The following is a 21928-nucleotide window of genomic DNA, read 5'->3' on the forward strand; positions in this document are numbered from 1 at the left end:
CACTCTTATGATCAACATTTTGACATACAATTGTGAGTGCTGGATTCCCTACACATTCTGTGTCATCCCACACCATTGGTCAAAGACTAATAGTAGCCTGACTAGGGAATTACTGTCCCATGTATAGGCTTTGTTAACACTAAAACGCAAATGGTTGCATCTTGAGTGAAGCTGAGACAGGGAAGCATGGACTGTTGACAAACGGCACTGCATTGCATTCAGTGGCGAATCTTAGTTCTGAACTATTTGGGATGACCACTGTTGGCAAACATGTTGGTGACGTGGTGAAAGGTCCTGTTCTTCCAATGTTATGGAGAGGCAATGTAGAGTACCCCATAAATAAGAACGTTTATAACAATTTGGAACAGATTTCATGGGAAAGTGAACAGCAATCTGGCAGATGTAATACTTTTAAGTGGAGGATCAAAATGTGTAACTGAGTTATTGCTTTCAATTGCACAACTTCAGCAGTGCATGAAATTGTTTTGTGCTGATTTCTCCTTCTCTTACCACTGTTTTCATATAATTTTCTAAAAAATCAAAACTGAATTAATCAAAAAGAGCTTACCCTTTTTACAAAATGTAGTCAACTGGTGCCGAATGCAAAGTGTAACAATCACTATGCGACAATGGTTATTACATTGCTTAATGTAGATTTGAAACGAGTGAAATTACAAACAGTTCATCCTTAAATGAACACACACACACACACACACAAATAGTTTCACAGTTTCTCCATCACTAGTATACACGTTATTTTGCAATCAAGCCACATATCATAACCCCCCCCCCCCCCCCCCCCTCTCTCTCTCTCTCTCTCTCTCTCTCTCTCTCTCTCTCTCTCTCTCTGTATGTGTGTGTGTACTGCAGCATGGCTCCACATTGCTTTCTTATATTACTTTTTAATTCCTCCAAAAGTAACTGTAGACCCTCTGAAACACTTTATGCAATCCAAATAATTTAATTAAAATATTTATCAAATAGTATCAATTTCTGAATATCCATACTGTGTCAAAACAGGCACTTTTTATACCTGTGGTGTGAGATTCCTGAGCAGCAACCATGTGGAGCCCCATGCAGGAGTCTGAATGCCCCAAGAAGAGCGTCCTGTGCCACCAGTGCCAGCAGCATTTGTGGCAACAGAACCACTGAGGCCTCCCCAGCCATTGCTCTTTCCTACAGCAACGCCTGCACCAGTACCTGCCAGGCCAGGTGGTGGTCCTCGTGCTTTGCTGGCTGCTGCCATTCCGCCAGAAGGGGCTCCCCACAACTCACCAGTAACGACGCCCCCAGAAGGAGGTGGTTCACCCCAACCACCCTTGCTGCCACTTCCAGCACCTGCTCCACCACCACCTCCCAATTTTCCCATGGAACTGTAACAAGACGTCAGTAATGAAGTGAAAGTGGTTATGAAATAAAACTATGATTGTGATTAGTAAACTAAATTTTAGGGTTTATAATTTGAAGCTGTATTTTAGTTGAAGATTTGCCTTTTACTAGGTTACTAGTTAGCACACTAATTTTATTCAACTTATTTCATTTTCTAAGCATTTGTATAGTGCTTTAACAGTCGGGCTTTTGTGGAACATGACATGGGTTATGTTTATCATCCAAACAAATAAGAAGACACCACAACTAGTCACACACAATGTGTCTGCATAGTTGCATTTCCTTATCAAGTGTAAATTAAATAAATACATAATCTTTTATGTAATACAGTATGACTTTGTTAACACAAATCCGAAGAAAAATGAAGAGCTCATAAAGATTAAATTAGATTAGATTAGATTAATACTTGTTGCGTAGATCATGAATACGACACTTCGTAATGATGTGGAACGTGTCAGGTTAAAGAAAGATGTCTGTACAAGATATTACATTACACAAAATATTGCATGACACCAATGCTTAAGTTAGTTTTTTTCCCTCCCTTAATTTATATCTAAAAATTCAGCCAATGAGTAGAAGGAGTTGTCATCTAGAAATTCTTTTAATTTATTTTTAAATGTTGGTTGACTATCTGTCAGGCTTTTGATGCTGTTTGGTAGGTGACCAAAGACTTTTGTGGCAGCATAATTTACCCCCTTCTGTGCCAAAGTCAGATTTAACCCTGCATAGTGAAGATCATCCTTTCTCCTGGTGTTATAGCTATGCACACTGCTATTACTTTTCAACTGGGCTGGATGGTTAACAACAAATTTCATAAGTGAATATATATACTCTGAGGTTACTGTGAGGATCCGTAGATCCTTAAATAGATGTCTGCAAGATGACCGTGGGTAGGCTCCAGCAATTATTCTGATTACACATTTTTGAGCAATGAATACTTTTCTACTCCACGATGAATTACCCCAGAATATGATACCATACGAAAGCAGTGAATGAAAGTAGGCATAGTAAGCTAATATATATATAGAAAGAAACTTCCACATGGGAAAAATATATTAAAAACAAAGATTCCAAGACATACCAAGCGGGAAAACGCCGGCAGACAGGCACGAGAACAAAACACACAAACACAAACACAGAATTACTAGCTTTCGCAACCGATGGTTGCTTCTTCAGGAAGGAGAGGGAAAGACGAAAGGATGTGGGTTTTAAGGGAGAGGGTAAGGAGTCATTACAATCCCGGGAGCGGAAAGACTTCCCTTAGGGGGGAAAAAAGGACAGGTGTACACTCGCGCACACACACACACGCACACATATCCATCTGCACATACACAGACACAAGCAGACATATTTAAAGGCAAAGAGTAAGGGCAGAGATGTCAGTCGAGGCGGAAGTACAGAGGCAAAGAAGTTGTTGAAAGACAGGTGAGGTATGAGCGGCGGCAACTTGAAATTAGCGGAGGTTGAGGCAAGGCGGATATCGAGAAGAGAGGATATACTCAAGGGCGAGTTCCCATCTTCGGAGTTCGGATAGGTTGGTGTTGGTGGGAAGTATCCAGATAACTCGGACGGTGTAACACTGTGCCAAGATGTGCTGGCCGTGCACCAAGGCATGTTTAGCCACAGGGTGATCCTCATTACCATCAAACACTGTCTGCCTGTGTCCATTCATGCGAATGGACAGGCAGGTCAGTTGGTAAATCACGTGGGTGCTTTCACACGTGGCTCTCCCTTTGATCGTGTACACCTTCCGGGTTACAGGACTGGAGTAGGTGCTGGTGGGAGGGTGCATAGGACAGGTTTTACACCGGGGGCGGTTGCAAGGGTTGGAAGGGTGAAAGCACCCACGTGATTTACCAACTGACCTGCCTGCACTGTGACGCTTTCTATGTGGGAATGACTAGCAACAAACTGTCCATTCGCATGAATGGACACAGGCAGACAGTGTTTGTTGGTAATGAGGATCACCCTGTGGCTAAACATGCCTCGGTGCACGGCCAGCACATCTTGGCACAGTGTTACAACGTCCGAGTTATCTAGATACTTCCCACCAACACCAACCTATCCGAACTCCAGAGATGGGAACTCTCCCTTCAGTATATCCTCTCTTCTCGATATCCGCCAGGCCTCAACCTCTGCTAATTTCAAGTTGCCGCCGCTCATACCTCACCTGTCTTTCAACAACTTCTTTGCCTCTGTACTTCCGCCTCGACTGACATCTCTGCCCTTACTCTTTGCCTAAATATGTCTGCTTGTGTCTGTGTATGTGCAGATGGATATGTGTGCGTGTGTGTGTGTGTGTGTGTGCGCGAGTGTACACCTGTCCTTTTTTCCCCCCCTAAGGGAAGTCTTTCCGCTCCCGGGATTGGAATGACTCCTTACCCTCTCCCTTAAAACCCACATCCTTTCGTCTTTCCCTCTCCTTCCTGAAGAAGCAACCATCGGTTGCAAAAGCTAGTAATTCTGTGTGTGTGTGTGTTTTGTTCTCGTGCCTGTCTGCCGGCGTTTTCCCGCTTGGTAAGTCTTGGAATCTTTGTTTTTAATATATATTAAAAACAAAGATTCCAAGACTTACCAAGCGGGAAAGCGCCGGTAGACAGGCACAATAAATAAAAGGCACAGTAAATAAAACACACACACACACACACACACACACACACACACACACACACACACACACACACACACACAGAATTTCTAGCTTTCGCAACCGACGGTTGCTTCTTCAGGAAAGAGGGAAGGAGAGGGAAAGACGAAAGGATGTCGGTTTTAAGGGAGAGGGGAAGGAGTCATTCCAATCCCGGGAGCAGAAAGACTTACCTTGGGGGAAAAAAAGGACAGGTATAAACACACACACACACACACACACACACACACACACACACACACACACCCATCCGCATATACACATGTATTGGAATGACTCCTTACCCTCTCCCTTAAAACCCACATCCTTTCGTCTTTCCCTCTCCTTCCCTCTTTCCTGAAGAAGCAACCGTCGGTTGCGAAAGCTAGAAATTCTGTATGTGTGCATTTGTGTGTTTTATTTATTGTGCCTGTCTACCGGCGCTTTCCCACTTGGTAAGTCTTGGAATCTTTGTTTTTAATATATTTTTCCCATGTGGAAGTTTCTTTATATAAGTGAAAAATACAGATTTTAATATGCATATATGAACAGTAGTGCAGCTATGCGTAATACACTACAGTCTCAGTCACTTTATATTGCTGTAGACTTATAACAGTATAAGTGACTTAAAAGTACAAGTACTGACAAACTACACTAATTTCTTGGAAGAAATTCAAGAACTGTCCACTCATATTCATGGGAACGAAAATAACTCATCTACGTCAACATGGTTACTCTGCAGAGGGTTTATCGAACCATTTTCATACTATTACTCTACCATTCCACTCTCGAATGGTGCGTGGGAAACAGGAACACCTAAATCTTTCCATTCAAGCTATGATTTCTGTTATTTTATTATGATGATCATTTCTCCCTACGTAGGTGGGTGTCAACAAAATATTTTCGCATTCGGAAGAGAAAGTTGGTAATTGAAATTTCACAAATAGAGCTCACCACACAGAAAACCATCTTTGTTTCAGTGACTGTCACCCCAGCTCGAGTATCATATCAGTGAGACTCTCACCCCTATTGCGTGATAACACGAAACAAGCTGCCCTTCTTTGCACCCTCTCGATGTCCCCCATCAAACCCACCTGGCAAGGATCCCACACCACACAGCAAAACTCCAGAAGAGGATGGACAAGCGTAATGTAGGTTGTCTCTTTACTGGGTTTGTCGCATCTCTTCTAAGTGTTCTGCCAACACAGCACAATCTTTGTTTCACCTTCCCCACAATATATCTTGTAATTTCACAACCAATTGTAACTATAATATCTGTAAGTCCGGTAGTGATGTCAGATGTTTGTTTGTTAGTTACATTACTTGTTCCATGGATCATGAACACGATTCTTTCGTAATGATGTGGAACGTGTCAAAGTACACAAGATTCATTTATCCCAAATAATCATTGTTAGTCTTATATACGGTACAATTGTTAATGCTTACTGCATTTCTTTGGCCTATGTCTAAAAATTCATCTATGGAGTAGAAGGAGTTGTCATTCAGGAATTCCCTTAACTTACTTTTGAATGCCGATTGGTTGTCTGTCAGACTTTTGATATTGTTTGGTAATTGACCAAAAATCTTTGTGGCAGTATAATTCTTTGTGCCAATGTCAAATTCAATGAACGGTAGTGAAGGTCACCCTGTCTCCTAGTACTGTAGCTGTGGACTGTGCTATTAATTCTGAAGTGATCTGGGTTACTAACAACAAATTTCATTAGGCTGTATATATTTAGTGAAGCTACTGGCAATATCCCTAATTCTTTAAATAATTGTCTACAAGATGATCTTGGATGAGCCCCAGACATTATTCTGATAACATGTTTTTGTGCAATAAATACCTTCTTTTTTAGTGATGAATTGCCCCAAAAGATGATTCCGTAAGAAAGCAACGAATGAAAATATGCATGGTAAGCTAACTTACTGATGTGCTTGTCTCCAAAATTTGCAATGACACTAATAGCACAGGTAGCTGAGCTCAATCGTTTCAGTAGATTGTCAATGTGTGTCTTCCAGTTTAAATTCTGATCAATACAGACACCCAGAAATTTAGAACAATCTGCTTAGCTAAAGATTTTCCCCCACACTCTATATTTATTTCCGGTGTTATGCCTTTCCCTGTACTGAACTGTATGTACAGTGTTTTTTCAAAGTTCAATGAAAGTCCATTTGTGGAAAACCACCTAATAACTCTTTGAAAAACATTATTTCCATTTTCCTCAGCTGATTCTTGCTTTTTAGGCTTGATTACAATACTTGTGTCATCTGCAAAGAGTACCAAGTTTGCATCTTCATGAATATAATTAGGCAAGTCATTAACATATATTAAAAACAATAAAGGCCCCAAGACAGAACCCTGTGGTACCCCATTCTTGAAACATCCCCAGTCTGAATAATCTGCTGCCCTTTGTGTACTATGTGGGTTTACTGTTTCAACCTTCTGCATTCTACCAGTTAAATATGAAGTGAACCATCTGTGTAGTGAACCAGTCATTCCATAGTACTTCAGCTTATCTAAGAGGATTTCATGATCCATACAATCAAAAGCCTTAGAGAGCTCACAGAAAATCCCAATTGGTGATGTTCTACTATCCAGAGCATTTAAAATTTGATCAGTGAAAGCGTGTATAGCACTATCTGTTGAAACACCTTTCTGAAAACCGAACTGACATTTTGTTAAAACGTTATTCCCACTAATGTGTAAAGTTACTCTTGAGTACATTAACACTTTTGAGTAGGATGTCAGAAGTGAAATAGGACGATAATTGTTGACGTCTGTCTTGTCACCTTTTTTATACAAGGGTTTAACTATGGCATATTTCAATCTGTCAGGAAATATTCCCTGATTCAATGAGCTATTACATATGTGGCTAAGAACTCGACTTATCCGGTGTGGACAAGATTTTAGTATTCTATTGGAGATACCATCAGTTCAATGTGAGTTTTTATTCTTGAGTGAATTTATTATTTTCTTAATTTCAGACGGTGAGGTGGGTAGGATTTCAATTTCATTTGTTTGCACTGGGAATGCCTCTTTCATATAGAGTTCTGCCCTATCTGGTGAGCAGCTGGTGCCTATATTTTCCACTACATTTATAAAATGATTATTAAAAATATTTTCAACCTGTGATTTTTCATTTATAAGCTTTTCATTGTGCTTAACAGTAATACTGTTGTCCTGTGACCTTGGTTGCCCTGTTTCCCTTTTAACTATATTCCATATTGTTTTAACTTTGTCATCAGAGGTGCTAATCTCAGACTTGATACACATACTTCTGGATTTTTTTATAACTTTCCTGAAGCTAATCATCCTAAACTGGCCTAGGCTGTAAGCATCTCCTGACTGGTAGGTGGAATGGTATCTGTATTCTCCTCCTCCTTGTCATTTTCTTCTGATGTCTCTTCTTTCACCTTGGTCACAGATTTTAGCGCATCAGATTCCACAGAAGCATATATGGCAACACTATTGCCTGCACTAATGAATTCCTCAAAACTAATCCCTTAGTTGTCAACATCTTACAAAACTATCCATTCACTACTTGAAATGGTATCGTCCAACTTGTAAGTGCTGTCGTGTTCATGCTCTGTTAAAGCACTTCTGCACATGATGCAACGACTTGGGGTTCCAGGCTACTGTGATGGCTTTTATTGCGTCAAGCAGATTCCAATGTGTGTTTGAAGTACTATTTTCAGCGGCATGGGTGGCAGCTTTTACATTTTGCTTGTGATAAGTGCTCTTTTTGGGAGAAATAATGCCTTGATTCAAGAGCTGAAGGCGGCTTGTCACAGTTGGTGGGAAAAAACTGAACCTTTATGTTGATTAGGTTCAGATCCCGTACATTATGGACAGTGCATCTGTCCATGTAAGAAGAAGATGTCTGTTTTAAGCAAACATGAAACTGTTGAAATGGAGACACCACTTGCGAAGTGATGTGCCGTCGATCTGAGCTTTCTTAAGGTGAGAGTAGATGCAAAGCCAAGTGATCATATGCACGTTTTTATAACATCATGGTTCCTTGGACTTACCGAAAACCGAGAGGCAAAACATTTTACTGTCATCCACATTACATACAAAGGCAACCATTACAAGTTATTTTCTGTTTGCTCCACCGGGACATTTATCACGTTTTATTCCCTGGCTGCAATCTGGAAAAAGTTTGTAGAATAGTTCAGTTTCATCCATGCTGAACATATTTTTCCCTCACTCGGTCGAATTCAAGCAACAGCTTGTTTGCACTTCCTTCCTCAACTTTATTCGCCTCACTAGAAATTTGAACAGACAACATCAAATGTCTCATTTTGGAACTGATATATCCAACCAGCAGAACTGAAGTTTCTGATCCCTATATTTCTGGCAATCTAATTTGCTTTTGACAGAATCATATGGCCACTTAAACGTATGTTAGATACACACACGACAGAACCATTCTAGTAGTAACATTTTGATGTCTTCGTTCTTGTCGTTTATATTTGTTCCCGGAGCCTGATGAGGCAGCATTAATGATTTTTCTCGATTCTTTATTATTGTAGATAAATTGAATTTGGGAATTCCAAACTGCTCTGCAATTCGTTTTCTTCTCTCTCTATCTCACCTTTTGACAACAGTCCACTTCATATAGAATCTTACGTTTTACCTGTACATTTAGAGCCGTCTGTTTCCTCTTTGACATGTTTTTTGTGCTGTCTAACAATTTGGCTACGACTAAAAGGACACCGGCATCAAACACATTTCTAAATGCATTAATGATTTTTTTTTAAATGTACCCCACAAGCTTATTCTTGAGGTTATAATCACAGCTGCTGACCTACAGTACTTTAGAAACAAGTTAACTGTGGGAAGTTAGCTTTGTAATTACATTTCTTGCATTCATTTCGGAAAAAAATTTGTAATTAAAAATACTGAACATCAGAAGTTTGCATTACAACAAAATTTAAATACGCTGGAGGCTGGAAAAAAGTTCAAAATTTGCTTTAACCGAAATCCATGTTGACCAATAAAATTCCCCATAAGAGCTAATGTATTCCTGCCAGGGCCAATATTTCTTTCATGTTAACAGGAAGTTCGTCTTGAACGAGTTCATGCTAATGAGGTTTATACTGTAAACAAATGCAATGACTGGGAACTGATTTTTGTATTTTTCTTTGTTAACATACAGCTTTGTTAACAGAAAGTATGGGAATGCTTTGAAACAGTGAATACACTAAGTACTACTGCCAGACTGTACGACGAAAGACGTATTTTTATAATAAGAAAAGTCTATGCACAGACGTATTTTGGACGGTGTTAGTAATGGAAGAAAGGAGAGGCTGAAATATTGGAACTATTTACACTATGAACATCACTGAGCACCGCAACAACTCGAAGATATGTGTGTGTGTGTGTGTGTGTGTGTGTGTGTGTGTGTGTGTGTGTGTGTGTGTGTGAGAGAGAGAGAGAGAGAGAGAGAGAGAGAGAGAGAGAGTCACATTGTGGTAAGAAAACCACACACCAAAACTTGCAACAGTAGATGTTCGCTGCAGACTGCATATCCACACTAAGGCTTAATATTCAGAGTAATGTAGGCATAATAATATTCATCTTAATACAAAGAATATGTTAATGTCTCCATCAGAATGTGACTTCATGGGCCATTTACGAGTGTCCCAGGATATCACTCATGTACAATAAGCACACTGCACAGCGATTTATTGAAACAGTAACTTTCTGTTGCCAAATTTGTGGTAGCAATTACCACAGAGAGAGAACTTCAGTTAGAGAAAACGAATCCTAGACAAATATGAATAGGCCAAGAATACACAAATAATATGAAATAATGCGTATACAATGAAATATTATTTAATGAGACACATCCATAATAAAAGTTTATATTCTTGACACCTAGTGAAGGCAGAGTGGCAAAATGAAACCTCATGGCCAAGGGTCAACTAATTATGCTGAACATAATGTTGAATATTATGCTACAATAGCTGATTTGTACAGGGTACGCTACCAGCCATAAAAGGTTTTAATTTTATCAAGCAATTAGAGTAAATCATAGATTATGCAGATCACTTATTATAAATAATTACGTTCAATGAGAAATGTAATAGAATCAAAATAAAAATCAATGAGAGAGACTGCAGATAAACCTAACAAGAAATGACTGTAGGATACATTGATGCTGCATTTGGAAAAAAAAAGAAAAAAAAAGTGTGAATAAATCTAAGAACTAACGAACAATCAGTATAAGTAAAATATGGGAAACACACACACACATACACACACACATCTAGACGGACAGACACGACAACACGGACACCCAAACTACACTCCTGTGGTCACCCATTAAGGATGAAAAGCACCTTTTGCACTTCGTTTCAAAGTACCGGGTGATCAAAAAGTCAGTATAAATCTGAAAACTGAATAAATCGCGGAACTTTTAGATAGAGGGGTACAAATTGACACACATGGTTGGAACGACATGGGGTTTTATTGGGGGGGGGGATAAAAAAAATTACAAAAGTTCAAAAAATGTCCGACAGATGGTGCTTCATCTGATCAGAATAGCAATAATTAGCACAACAAAGTAAGACAAAGCAAAGATGATGTTCTTCCCAGGAAATGCTCAATACGCCCACCATCATTCCTGAAAAGTAGCTGTAGTCGAAGAATAATGTTGTGAACAGCACTGTTAAGCATGTCCAGAGTTATGCTGAGGCATTGGCGTCAGATGTCTTTCAGCATCCCTAGAGATGGCGGTCGATCACGATACACTTGGGACTTCAGGTAACCCCAAAGCCAATAATCGCACGGACTGAGGTCTGAGGACCTGGGAGGCCAAGCATGACTAAAGTGGCAGCTGAGCACAAGATCAAATAAAACCCCATGTCATTCCAAGCATGTGTGTCAATGTTTACCTCTCTATCTACACTATTCTGTGGTTTATTAAGTTTTCAAATTTATACTGACTTTTTGATCACCCAGTATACTGACTTGCTACATATCTGCTCAGTACATTTTCTTGTACTTAAATTTTTATCCATTTATATTATTAATTCACTTCTTGTTCAGCAACAAAGTATCTTCATAAGGTTGCAATAATGCAAGCTGTTTCTCCAGAGAAGGCAGTAAATATCATCTGAGGAGAAACTCTTCATCCACAACAGATTTTGAAACAAAGAACTCATTAGGACAAGTTACCTGCTACAAAGATTACTCTAAACATTATTTTCTTACGTGGCTTCTCATAGTACACAATACTATCATAAGAAAACTGCATTTGTAGTATTTCAAAACTATGACTTTAAAAAAAATAATTAAGGATCAAAATAAATGCCGTACCTCGTTGGTGGAGCAGGATTAAAAGTCCACGTAGATGAGGAAAGACTAAGAGGTGGTACAGGTGTATCCATTGATGAACTGACAGTAGGAGAGGTTTTGCTGCCTCCAGTGAAAATTTCATCTTTTATTACCGGTAATGATAGTGGAGAGCGCACAACGGACCCTGGTGTGATACTCGGATCATCCTCAATGCTTTTCATTGGAGTACCCTGTTACAAAAGTACAACACTTATTGTTTACACAAAAAAACACTTTAAAGAGATGTATCCAATCCACCAGAGAATATAATACAAACAAAATAAGTCTAAATATATACAGTCAACAGATAAATTCTATACATAAACCTATGCATAAAACAAAGTTGAAAACTCATTCCGTAAGTGCTTTAGAAAACCCATGTTCCCATGTTGCAATATGTATGGGTAGTCAATTAACTTCCACCATGACAAATCCATTTCTAAACCTTTAAGAAATTAACAATATTATGAAAGGAAAGTTGCTACTCACCATATAGCGGAGATGCTGAGTCAAAGATGGGCACAACAAAAACACTAAGCTTTCAGCCAGCAAGGCCTTCGTCAAAAATAGATGCGTGCGTGCGCGCGCGAGTGTGTGTGTGTGTGTGTGTGTGTGTGTGTGTGTGCGTGTGTGTGTGTGTGCGTGTGTGTGTGTGTTTCTGGCAAAGGCCTTGCTGGCTGAAAGCTTATTTGTGACAGTCTTTCTGTTGTGCCCATCTGTGACTCAGCATCTCCGCTATATGGTGAGTAGCAACTTTACTTTCAAAATACAGTTATATTCCATCCTGGATTTTCCACTCTTTAAGGAATTATTAACAATGTATCACAATATTGCGTGCAATTAAGCATAAAATGTTCCACACAGACTGAGAAGTGTTTCCCCACAGTCCTTTTGACACAACATATGTCACGCTGAATATTTTGATCAGTAAGTAAGTTCAGTGATTAGGAGGTACAGACGGTAACGCTTTCCAGTATCCATTACGGCAGCATGAAGAGATTCTTTTACTGTATACTATACGTTCCTTTCATATCTGCCTGAACTTACTCTTGCAATTTCGACTACATTTCTTTGACATTGTAACATTTTGATCCCATGCAGCGCATGTCTATACTGCTGCCACATTCTGAGATCAAAAATGTGTCCAGATATTAAATAGAGATATCAACACTTCATTCGTTGATTAATTTTGATTTACCTTTCATCTCTCAATCCACATCCTCCTTTGCAAACAAGAACAGGTTACTTTCGTTTATCAGAACTGTGTTTACTTTCTTGCAAAACAACACTATACCATACACAAACTACTAGTGGAAAGCAAACTACGTTTTAGGAGGGAGGCAAAGCAAAGCTATTCACTGATATCACCTAAAGTGATTCATACGTCTTTCAACAAAACCATGGACAAAATATGTATCTTTATAGTGTGAGATGATGATAGGCAGATACTGCTATGTCGTTCTATGGACAAAAATAATCCATCAATATTAAATGTTGTAAATATTTGTTCTATTTTACAGGTCATGCTTCTTAGTAACCATTTTGTTCCTTTGACTTTGCAAAAGGCATCACACAGTTAGGGATACATTACTTACACCTTTCTCTGTGGCCACCTATGAACAGTGCAGACTGAGTGTAGACCACAGTAAAGAAGTAATAATAATAATATTATTATTATTATTATTATTATTATTATAAAGAGACACCGTGCATTGCATCTTAATGGAAAAAAAGAAAAACGTTATTTCTTTGAAAAATGGGAGAGTTTCTTTTTGGACTCCAAAGATTTCACTTTTTCTGGACCTAAGTTTTCCTTCCCATCATCTGGATGACAAAATTCTTTCCTGACATACACAGAACTGAATTTCATAGGCTTCTCTTGATGAACATGAAGGAGTATTTGGGTCAGTCTTGACTCTGTCATAGTTAAAAATCTGAGGCAAGTTTTAAGTCATCACAAGACAGCAAATGACCTCTCAGAGGATGCTAATGATAGATCATAATCAGAATAATCTGGCGAATGATTTTCTAAAACTATTCTTTATAAACCTACCACATTCAGCAGTATGTTGTCTTAAATAGTGGATACATTTCATGATTGTACAATTATCTTTATGGTTCACAGCATTTCAAGCTGTGCATGAAGGTTGTACAAGTTACAATGTGCCCTGTGTCTCTCTTCCAAATATTGTGCAGATGAAGGATTTGTTTGGAGGAATGTAACAAGTCTCTCTTCAAAACTAGTTAGTCTCTTTAGATCCTCTTCATAGAATCTTTGATCAATTTCATTCAAAAATAGATCAAAACCTTCAAAAACAAATTTCTTAAATCTCTGTTCATGAAATAATTCCTCAGGAAGAGAAGACGTTTCTGTGTGCTTCAATGTTACTGAATTTTTCTTGGGTGAGAGAAATCTGGATTGTTCAGATTTAGGTTCTTAAAATAATCTGTGGTTTTCTCTAAAAGCTTATCAAATGCTTCTGAAGTCTTAATATTTGCAAGAGCTGCTTTTAAAAACATCAACTGTCCAACTGCATTAAGATCTGGATTCTGTACAGATCTGGCCAGATCTTCGCATAATCCAAAAACTTCAATAATGACTTTAATATCACCAAGTCTCAGAATTTATGATCCACATCACATAACCCTGCAGGAGTGATCGTCTTTCATCTCTAATTGAGCTCTATGCATTCAATACTTCAGTCACTGTTTTCTGGACATGGTTATAGTTTTCCATGAAATGTTTTAAATATTGTACCCTTGCAGTTCATCGGGTCGGACATACTGGTTCCAGCAGTTTAACTTTCTTAATACCTGATGGTAGCACAGCTACTATGGTACACATTTTTCCTTTTCTGTGAATTACAGGATTATATTCCAGATGTCTTTCACAGTTACCAGAACAATTCAGAATGGATCTCAGCTTCTTGAAACTTCCTGTATTGTGTCACACAATGATTACCCCTGTTTCTGTTAACAGGTCTTTGGTTGGTCTTAAAAGGATTTCCTTTACACCCTGCCCTCATCATAACAATGGGTGCAAAGAAACTCAGTTCCTGGTGACAGTCATACGACATATTTCTTGCCAGTGTTCATTCCATGGAGTCTTTTTGACTGTATAAACCCAGAAATTGTATTTTAACTTTGAGTGTCTCAGAGTCTGGTGTCGAATTTTCCGTATTTCCATGTATTTATTATTTGCTGCACAATCTCTCATGTGAGACATAATTTCCAGTACTCTGTCAGCCCAAAAAGTTTCAGGGCTGGATTAATAATAAAAAGAGAGAGGATAGTTAAGGCCGTAGTTTCAACGCTTCTGGTGTTGCACATAGACTCCTCTCATTTAAATACAATGCACAGCAGTACACAATATCCACATGTTGTTGTTGTCTTCAGTCCTGAGACTGGTTTGATGCAACTCTATCCTGTGCAAGCTTTTTCATCTCCCAGTACCTATTGCAGCCTACATCCTTCTGAATCTGCTTAGTGTATTCATCTCTTGGTCTCCCTCTACAATTTTTTCCCTCCACACTGCCCTCCAATACTAAATTGGTAATCCCTTGATGCCTCAGAACATGTACTACCAACCCATCCCTTCTTCTGGTCAAGTTGTGCCACAAACTTCTCTTCTCCCCAATTCTATTCAATACCTCCTCATTAGTTATGTGATCTACCCATCTAATCTTCAGAATTCTTCTGTAGTACAACATTTCGAAAGCTTCTATTCTCTTCTTGTCCAAACTATTTATCATCCGTGTTTCACTTCCATACATGGCTACACTCCATACAAATACTTTCAGAAACAACTTCCTGACACTTAAATCTATACTCGATGTTAACAAATTTTTCTTCTTCAGAAACACTTATCTTGCCATTGCCAGTCTACATTTTATATCCTCTCTACTTCACCATCACCAGTTATTTTGCTCCTCAAATAGCAAACCTCCTTTACTTCTTTAAGTGCCTCATTTCCCAATCTAATTCCCTCAGCATCATCTGACTTAATTCGACTACATTCCATTATCCTCGTTTTTCTTTTGTTGATGTTCATCTTATGTCCTCCTTTCAAGACACTGTCCATTCCGTTCAACTGCCCTTCCAAGTCCATTGCTGTCTCTGACAGTATTACAATGGCATCTGTGAACCTCAAAATTTTTATTTCTTCTCCATGGATTTCAATACCTACCCCAATTTTTCTTTTGTTTCCTTTACTGCTTGCTCAATATACAGATTGATCAACATCGGGGAGAGGCTACGACCCTGTCTCACTCCCTTCCCAACTACTACTTCCCTTTCATGTTCCTCGACTCTTATGACTGCCATCTGATCGCTCCCTGTATTTTACCCCAGCCACATTCAGAATTTGAAAGAGAGTATTCCGGTCAACATTGTCAAAAGCTTTCTCTAAGTCTACAAATACTAGAAACGTAGTTTTGCCTTTTCTTAATCTAACTTCTAAAATAAGTCGTAGGGTCAGTATTGCCTCACGTGTTCCCGTATTTCCCCGAGGTCAGCTTCTACCAGTTTTTCCATTCGCCTGTAAAGAATTCGCATTAGTATTTTGCAGCCATGACTAATTAAACTGATAGTTCGGTGATTTTCACATCTGTCAACACCTGCTTTCTTTGGGATTGGATTTATTATATTCCTCTCTAAGTCTCAGGGTATTTCGCTGTTTCATACATCTTGCTCGCCAGATGGTAGAGTTTTGTCAGGACTGGCTCTCCCAAGGCTGTCAGTAGTTCTAACGGAATGTTGTCTACTTCCGGGGCCTTGTTTCGACTTTGGTTTTTCAGTGCTCTAACAAACTCTTCACGCAGTGTGACATCTAATCTTCATCTACATCCATTTCAATTTCTATGACATTGCCCTGAAGTGTACGCCCTTGTATAGACACTCTATATACTACATCCACCTTTCTGCTTTCCCCTTTTTGCTTAGAACACGGTTTCAAACTGAGCTCTTGATATTCGTACAGGTGGTTCTCTTTTCTCCAAAGGTCTCTCTAATTTTCCTGTAGGCCGTACCTATATTACCCTTAGTGATATATGCCTCTACATCCTTACATTTGTCCTCTAGCCATCCCTGTTTAGCCATTTTGCACTTCCTGTCGATCTCATTTTTGAGATGTTTGTATTCCTTTTTGCCTGCTTCATTTAGTGCATTTTTGTATTTTCTCCTTTCATCAATTAAACTCAATATTTCTTCTGTTACTCAAGTATTTCTCCTAGCCCTCGTCTTTTTACCTACTTAATCCTCCATTGCCTTCACTATTTCATTCCTCAAAGCTACCCATTCTTCTTCTGCTGTATTTCTTTCCCCCATTTGTGTCAACCATTCCCTTATGCTCTCCCTGAAACACTGTACAACCTCTGGTTTAGTCAGTTTATCCAGGTCCCATCTCCTAAAATTCCCACCTTTTTGCAGTTTCTTCAGTTTTAATCTACAGTTCATAACCAATAGATTGCGGTCAGAGTCCACATCTGCCGCTGGAAACATCTTACAATTGAAAACTTTGTTCCTAAATCTCTGTCTTAGCATTATATAATCTATCCGACACCTTCCAGTATCTCCAGGCTTCTTCCACGTATACAACCTCCTTCTACGATCCTTGAGAAAAATGTTAGCTATGATTAAGTTATGCTCTGTGCAAAAATCTACCAGGTGGCTTCCTCTTTCATTTCTTACTCCCAATCCATATTCACCTACTACATTTCCTTCTCTTCCTTTTCCTACTGTCGAATTCCAGTCACCCATGACTATTGAATTTTCGTCTCCCTTCACTATCTGAATAATTTATTTTATGTCATCATACATTTCATCAATCTCTTTGTCATCTGCAGAGCTAGTTGGCATAAAAACATGTACTACTGTAGTAGGCGTGGGCTTTGTGTCTATCTTGGCCACAATAACGCGACCACTATGCCATTTGTAGTAGCTTACCTGCTCTCATACTTTTTAATTCATTATAAAACCTACTCCAGCATTTCCTCTATTTGATTTTGTATTTGTAACTCAGTATTCACCTGACCAAAAGTCTTGTTCCTGCTGCCACTGAACTTCCGACTATATTTAACTTCAACCTATCCATTTCCCTTTTTAAATATTCTGACCTACCTGCCCGATTAACGGATCTGGCATTCCACACTCCGATCTGTAGAATGCCAGTTCTCTTTCTGTTGATAATGATGTCCTCTTGAGTAGTCCCCGCCCGGAGATCTGAATGGGGGACTACTTTATCTCCGGAATATTTTACCCAATAGGACGCCATCGTCATTTATCCATACACTAAAGCCGCATGCCCCCAGGAAAAATTACGGCCGTACTTTCCCCTTGCTTTCAGCCGTTTGCAGTACCAGCACAGCAAGGCCGTTTTGATTAGTGTTACAAGGCCAGATCAATCATCCAGACTATTGTCCCTGCAATTACTGAAAAGGCTGCTGCCCCTCTTCAGGAACCATACGTTTGTCTGGCCTCTCAACAGATACCCCTCCATTGTGGTTGCACCTACAGTACGGCTATCTGTATCACTGAGGCATGCAAGCCTCCCCACCAATGGCAAGGTCTAACCAAGTTAAATTGTCAGGAACATCGTTCTTTGGGATGATGATCAGCTTGGGCATCACACTGGCTTGAAGGTCTTTTATATTATAGAAGTGTTGAGCCTTTACATTTTTTTTTTTTTTTTTTTTTGGAAATTACAAAAGATTACTTCGTGTAAAATCACATGAATATGGAAGGTGGTTTAGAAATGGCACTTGTTTATCACTAGAAACTGCACTAGAACTACAATGGCGTGAGCGGATGCATTGTCATGCAGCGAGAATAAATCCCTTCCCTGCTGCTGTTGTGGGCAAACCCTCTGACCTCTCATGCACAACTGGTCCGTGACAGGAATTTACAGTGACGCTGCTGAGAACAAATTCCCTTTGGATAATTTTGTAAGCGCCAGAGACCACAGTGAGCACTGTCTTCATTTTGTCTTCTTCAGTTTTTGTGAATCATCAGAGACCCATTCTGCACTTTGTACTAGGTTATATTTGTAACACAAGTCTTGTCACCAGTTATAATTTTTTTCAGGGCTAATCGTCCACTTTTTCATTTCAATCAAGGTGCAGCTGGCATCCATGTGTTGGTATTTTAGTTTGAGAGTTAAGAAGTGCAGGACAAACTTTGCACACATTTTTCTGTTCTTCAAAACATTCTTGAGAATGTGTTGAGCACTTGACTTAGAGATGTTCAGCTCTTCAGCGATAAATGCTACATAAGGGATTACTAGGAACCTGAAAAATTTGTAATTTGTTATAATCATGAATATACACGCAAATTCTGCCTCAAAATTTGAAAATGGTGCCTTTGCTAACAAATTGTATTTTATAGAAAATTATATCCATATGAACTGTTTTACGAGATACTTAGCTTTATTTTCTGCATATAAATAACTTTACCATGTTGTACTACATTGGAGGAGGACAAGTATGTTATACCCTTACTGGCACCAGAGGTGCAGTGAAAAATTTTCTTTACGCGGGCAGTCAGTGAACGTTTAGTAATACCTATCCAATCACTGCTGTCCACAGCTCAAGTTGGTGCTATCAGTTTTGTTGTAGCTACTTGTAAGTAATACTCATGAACTGTTTAAATACAAGAAAATAGGTTAGAAATGCAATATTTATGGAGGGCTGACAGAAGGTCAATGTTTGCAAAATGTATCTTTCATGCTTTGAACAGACTATCTGCAACACTCTTATCGTATTCACACGATTGGTAAGACATTACTCAATTTGACTTGTCTGATTGTTATGCAAAGGAAATGATGTTGCAATCCAGAAACTATATTAAATACCATATCTTTGTGTCTGACACTAAATGAGATAAATTATGTAGATGTGCGCATTACACTAAAAATGAACACAGTAACCTTCAATTACAGGATTCACGAGTCAGAAGTTTGCGATTACAAAACTTTAGAGAGAAAAAAGGACATGGGCGATGTGATGGACTGATCACTTACACCACCAACGAGAGGTCCCCAGTGGTGGGACAGACTTTTTGAAAACATTTATACAGCTATGTAGGTTAAGGTTGCAGATGTCACACCCTGCAGCCATTTTCCCTGGTAGCGTCTTATTGCAAGTAATCGATGAAAAGAATTTTGGAATATCACTTGGTGGTGCACAGCCTTAAAAAAGTATGTTATACAGGATAGTTGTGTAGTATATTGGCTATGGTACAGGTCTCACAATTTAAAGGTTGTGGGTTCAAAAATCATCAGATCCTTTGAAATGATTGGTTTTTAAACCTTTATCAAAATGACTGCTCATTATTTTTATTCAATTAACTGATTGAAATGTAATTTCCTTATATTAATTACTTTGTCATATCATTTTGATCACCACATAAAACAAAAGATGAAATAATCTACAGCAGAACTCCACTTTTACATTCCCAGAAATAACATTTTCCCACAGTTTATGGCATTTTTGATTGCCTCTGTCAAATTTCTTATGTTCAAAATCTTAATTTGCGCTAGGTTTTGCATAAACAAATTTATAATTGTCTGGCAATTTACACTTTACAAAAAGAAGATCATGGAGAAAATACTGACAACTTGTGTAAAATGATGCTGACATGGCATTCAACTTCCTGTAGTGTTTACATATATTATGTGGTTAAGTTTCCTGACACCAGGGTGCTCTGTTTAGCAGACCTGAATCAGTAGAAAACAGAACAAGTTGTGCTTTATCTCTCGCGCCTGCAAAGTTCTACTTGGCATTTTAGCTGTTGGAGTGTAGCTTCCTTCGAATCAAGGAAGTTAGATTCTAACCTCCTTGGTTCGAATACATATATCGTGACCATTACAACCATTTCCAAACCGTCTCCGCTGCACGTGCACGGCTTTGTGATTGTTCTGACGTGACAGCTTTGCATTACTCGGCCACACGTTTCGCATGATGCATTCATTGCTGGGCCATTTGTTGCGATAGTTGACGCCTTTGCTTTCTTTGCATCACTCTAATGTTTCTGGTTTAAACAGAGCACCAGTCATGTATTTTTTCACAGTCAGCAGGACACATTTTGATAATTTATTCTTGCTGTCAATTGCAAATATGAGGGTCGTCCACAAAGTAAGTTCTGTTTCTATTTCTATCCAAGGCAGCGCTACGATCACATTTCCGAGCAAGCGTGGCAATTACTCTGACTCAAGGAGATGACATGTACACCATTTTCAGATCGCTACTGATAACATAGTGCTTCTTTATCATGTCAGCCATAATTGAAAATGCCGCCGGGTGTGAAATCAGATTTGTGATTTGTTTTCTAAATGCAAAGAAAGTTAAAACCAAAGGAAATTCATCGGCAAATCTCCATAAGTGATTCAATGGTTAGAAGATGGGTCAGCAGGTTCAATGAAGAATGCGATCAAGTGCATGATGAGAACGAAGTGGACACCTCTCTGTGGTTACTGATGAGGCTGGTTCACATAATTGAAGAGAAGATTAAGCACAACCATTAAGTTTACACTTAGTGCCCTTGCTAGGGAAGTTTCGCAAATCTCATGATCACTAATTCATGAAACTGTTAATGAAAAACTGACATTTCGAAAACTTTGCTCACATTGGGTACCCAAAATTCTTACTGAACAACACAAAAAACAATGGATGGGCAGTGCACTTAAGTTTTTGACACGCTACAATGAAGAAGGCGATGGTTTCGGATAGTCACTTGGGATCGTACAACACTGCTGGGGGGAGGGGGGGGCAGTGGCAATCAATGGAACGGTGGTGCACTTAATCCCCAACCAAGGTTAAGCCTAAGCAAATCTGGACACCTCGATAAGTCACATGCACCGTTTTTTGGGACAGAAAATGCATTTTGCTGACTGATTTCTTACCACGAGGGCAAACAATCAATGCACGTGGTTACTGCGAGACCATTAAGAAATTGCGTCGAACAATACAGAACAAGTATTACTGTCAAAAGGTGGTGTTTTTTCCACAATAATGCCTGACCTCACATGGCAAATGTGACCAAACAACTATTATGGGAATTTCATTGGGACGCGTTTGATCATCCTCTGCACAGCCAGGACCTCGCTCCTAGCAACTTTCATCTCTTCTTACACCCAAAATCTGTCCTTTGTGGTCAACACATGGTTGAATACACAGGTGGCAACCTTCTATGAAGAAGGCATACAACAACTTGTGCCATGCTATGACAAGTGCCTACAAAATTTTTTAAGATACATAGAAAAGTAGTTTAACATTTATAGATTTTTGTAGAATAAATATTTTTTCTGTATCTGTACACGTTTGTTTTATATAACCAAACGGAACTTACTTTGTGGACATACCTTGTATTTATGTAAGAATTTTTCGTTTGTGTTTCACAAACAAAGAATGCGAGTGATAGTTCGCGTGTATGTGGTTTCTTATAGCCTCAAAAAGATGGCTGTAGCACAAGAGAAGCAGACCAACATATATGCAAACACCACACAAAATATGTAAATATTTGCACTTTAAAACAAGAATAAAATTTTTAAATGCATTGTTCTAAGCATGAAAAAATAC

General features: G+C 38.9%; 1 protein-coding gene across 6 annotated transcripts in view; it reads right to left on the reverse strand.

Annotated features, from left to right (window-relative positions):
• LOC126334616 (protein Gawky) overlaps nt 1-21928 on the reverse strand; it is a 339985-nt gene that overhangs the window by 35942 nt on the left and 282115 nt on the right. For all 6 annotated transcript variants that reach the window (XM_049997028.1, XM_049997031.1, XM_049997026.1 and 3 more), the window contains 2 exons: nt 11340-11548; nt 1034-1373 (listed from right to left, as the gene is read on the reverse strand). In XM_049997028.1, the coding sequence (XP_049852985.1) occupies nt 1034-1373; nt 11340-11548 (549 nt within the window). The remainder of the gene's footprint in view (nt 1-1033; nt 1374-11339; nt 11549-21928) is intronic.

Source organism: Schistocerca gregaria, chromosome 2 (assembly GCF_023897955.1).
Source record: "Schistocerca gregaria isolate iqSchGreg1 chromosome 2, iqSchGreg1.2, whole genome shotgun sequence".
Taxonomy (NCBI): domain Eukaryota; kingdom Metazoa; phylum Arthropoda; class Insecta; order Orthoptera; family Acrididae; genus Schistocerca; species Schistocerca gregaria.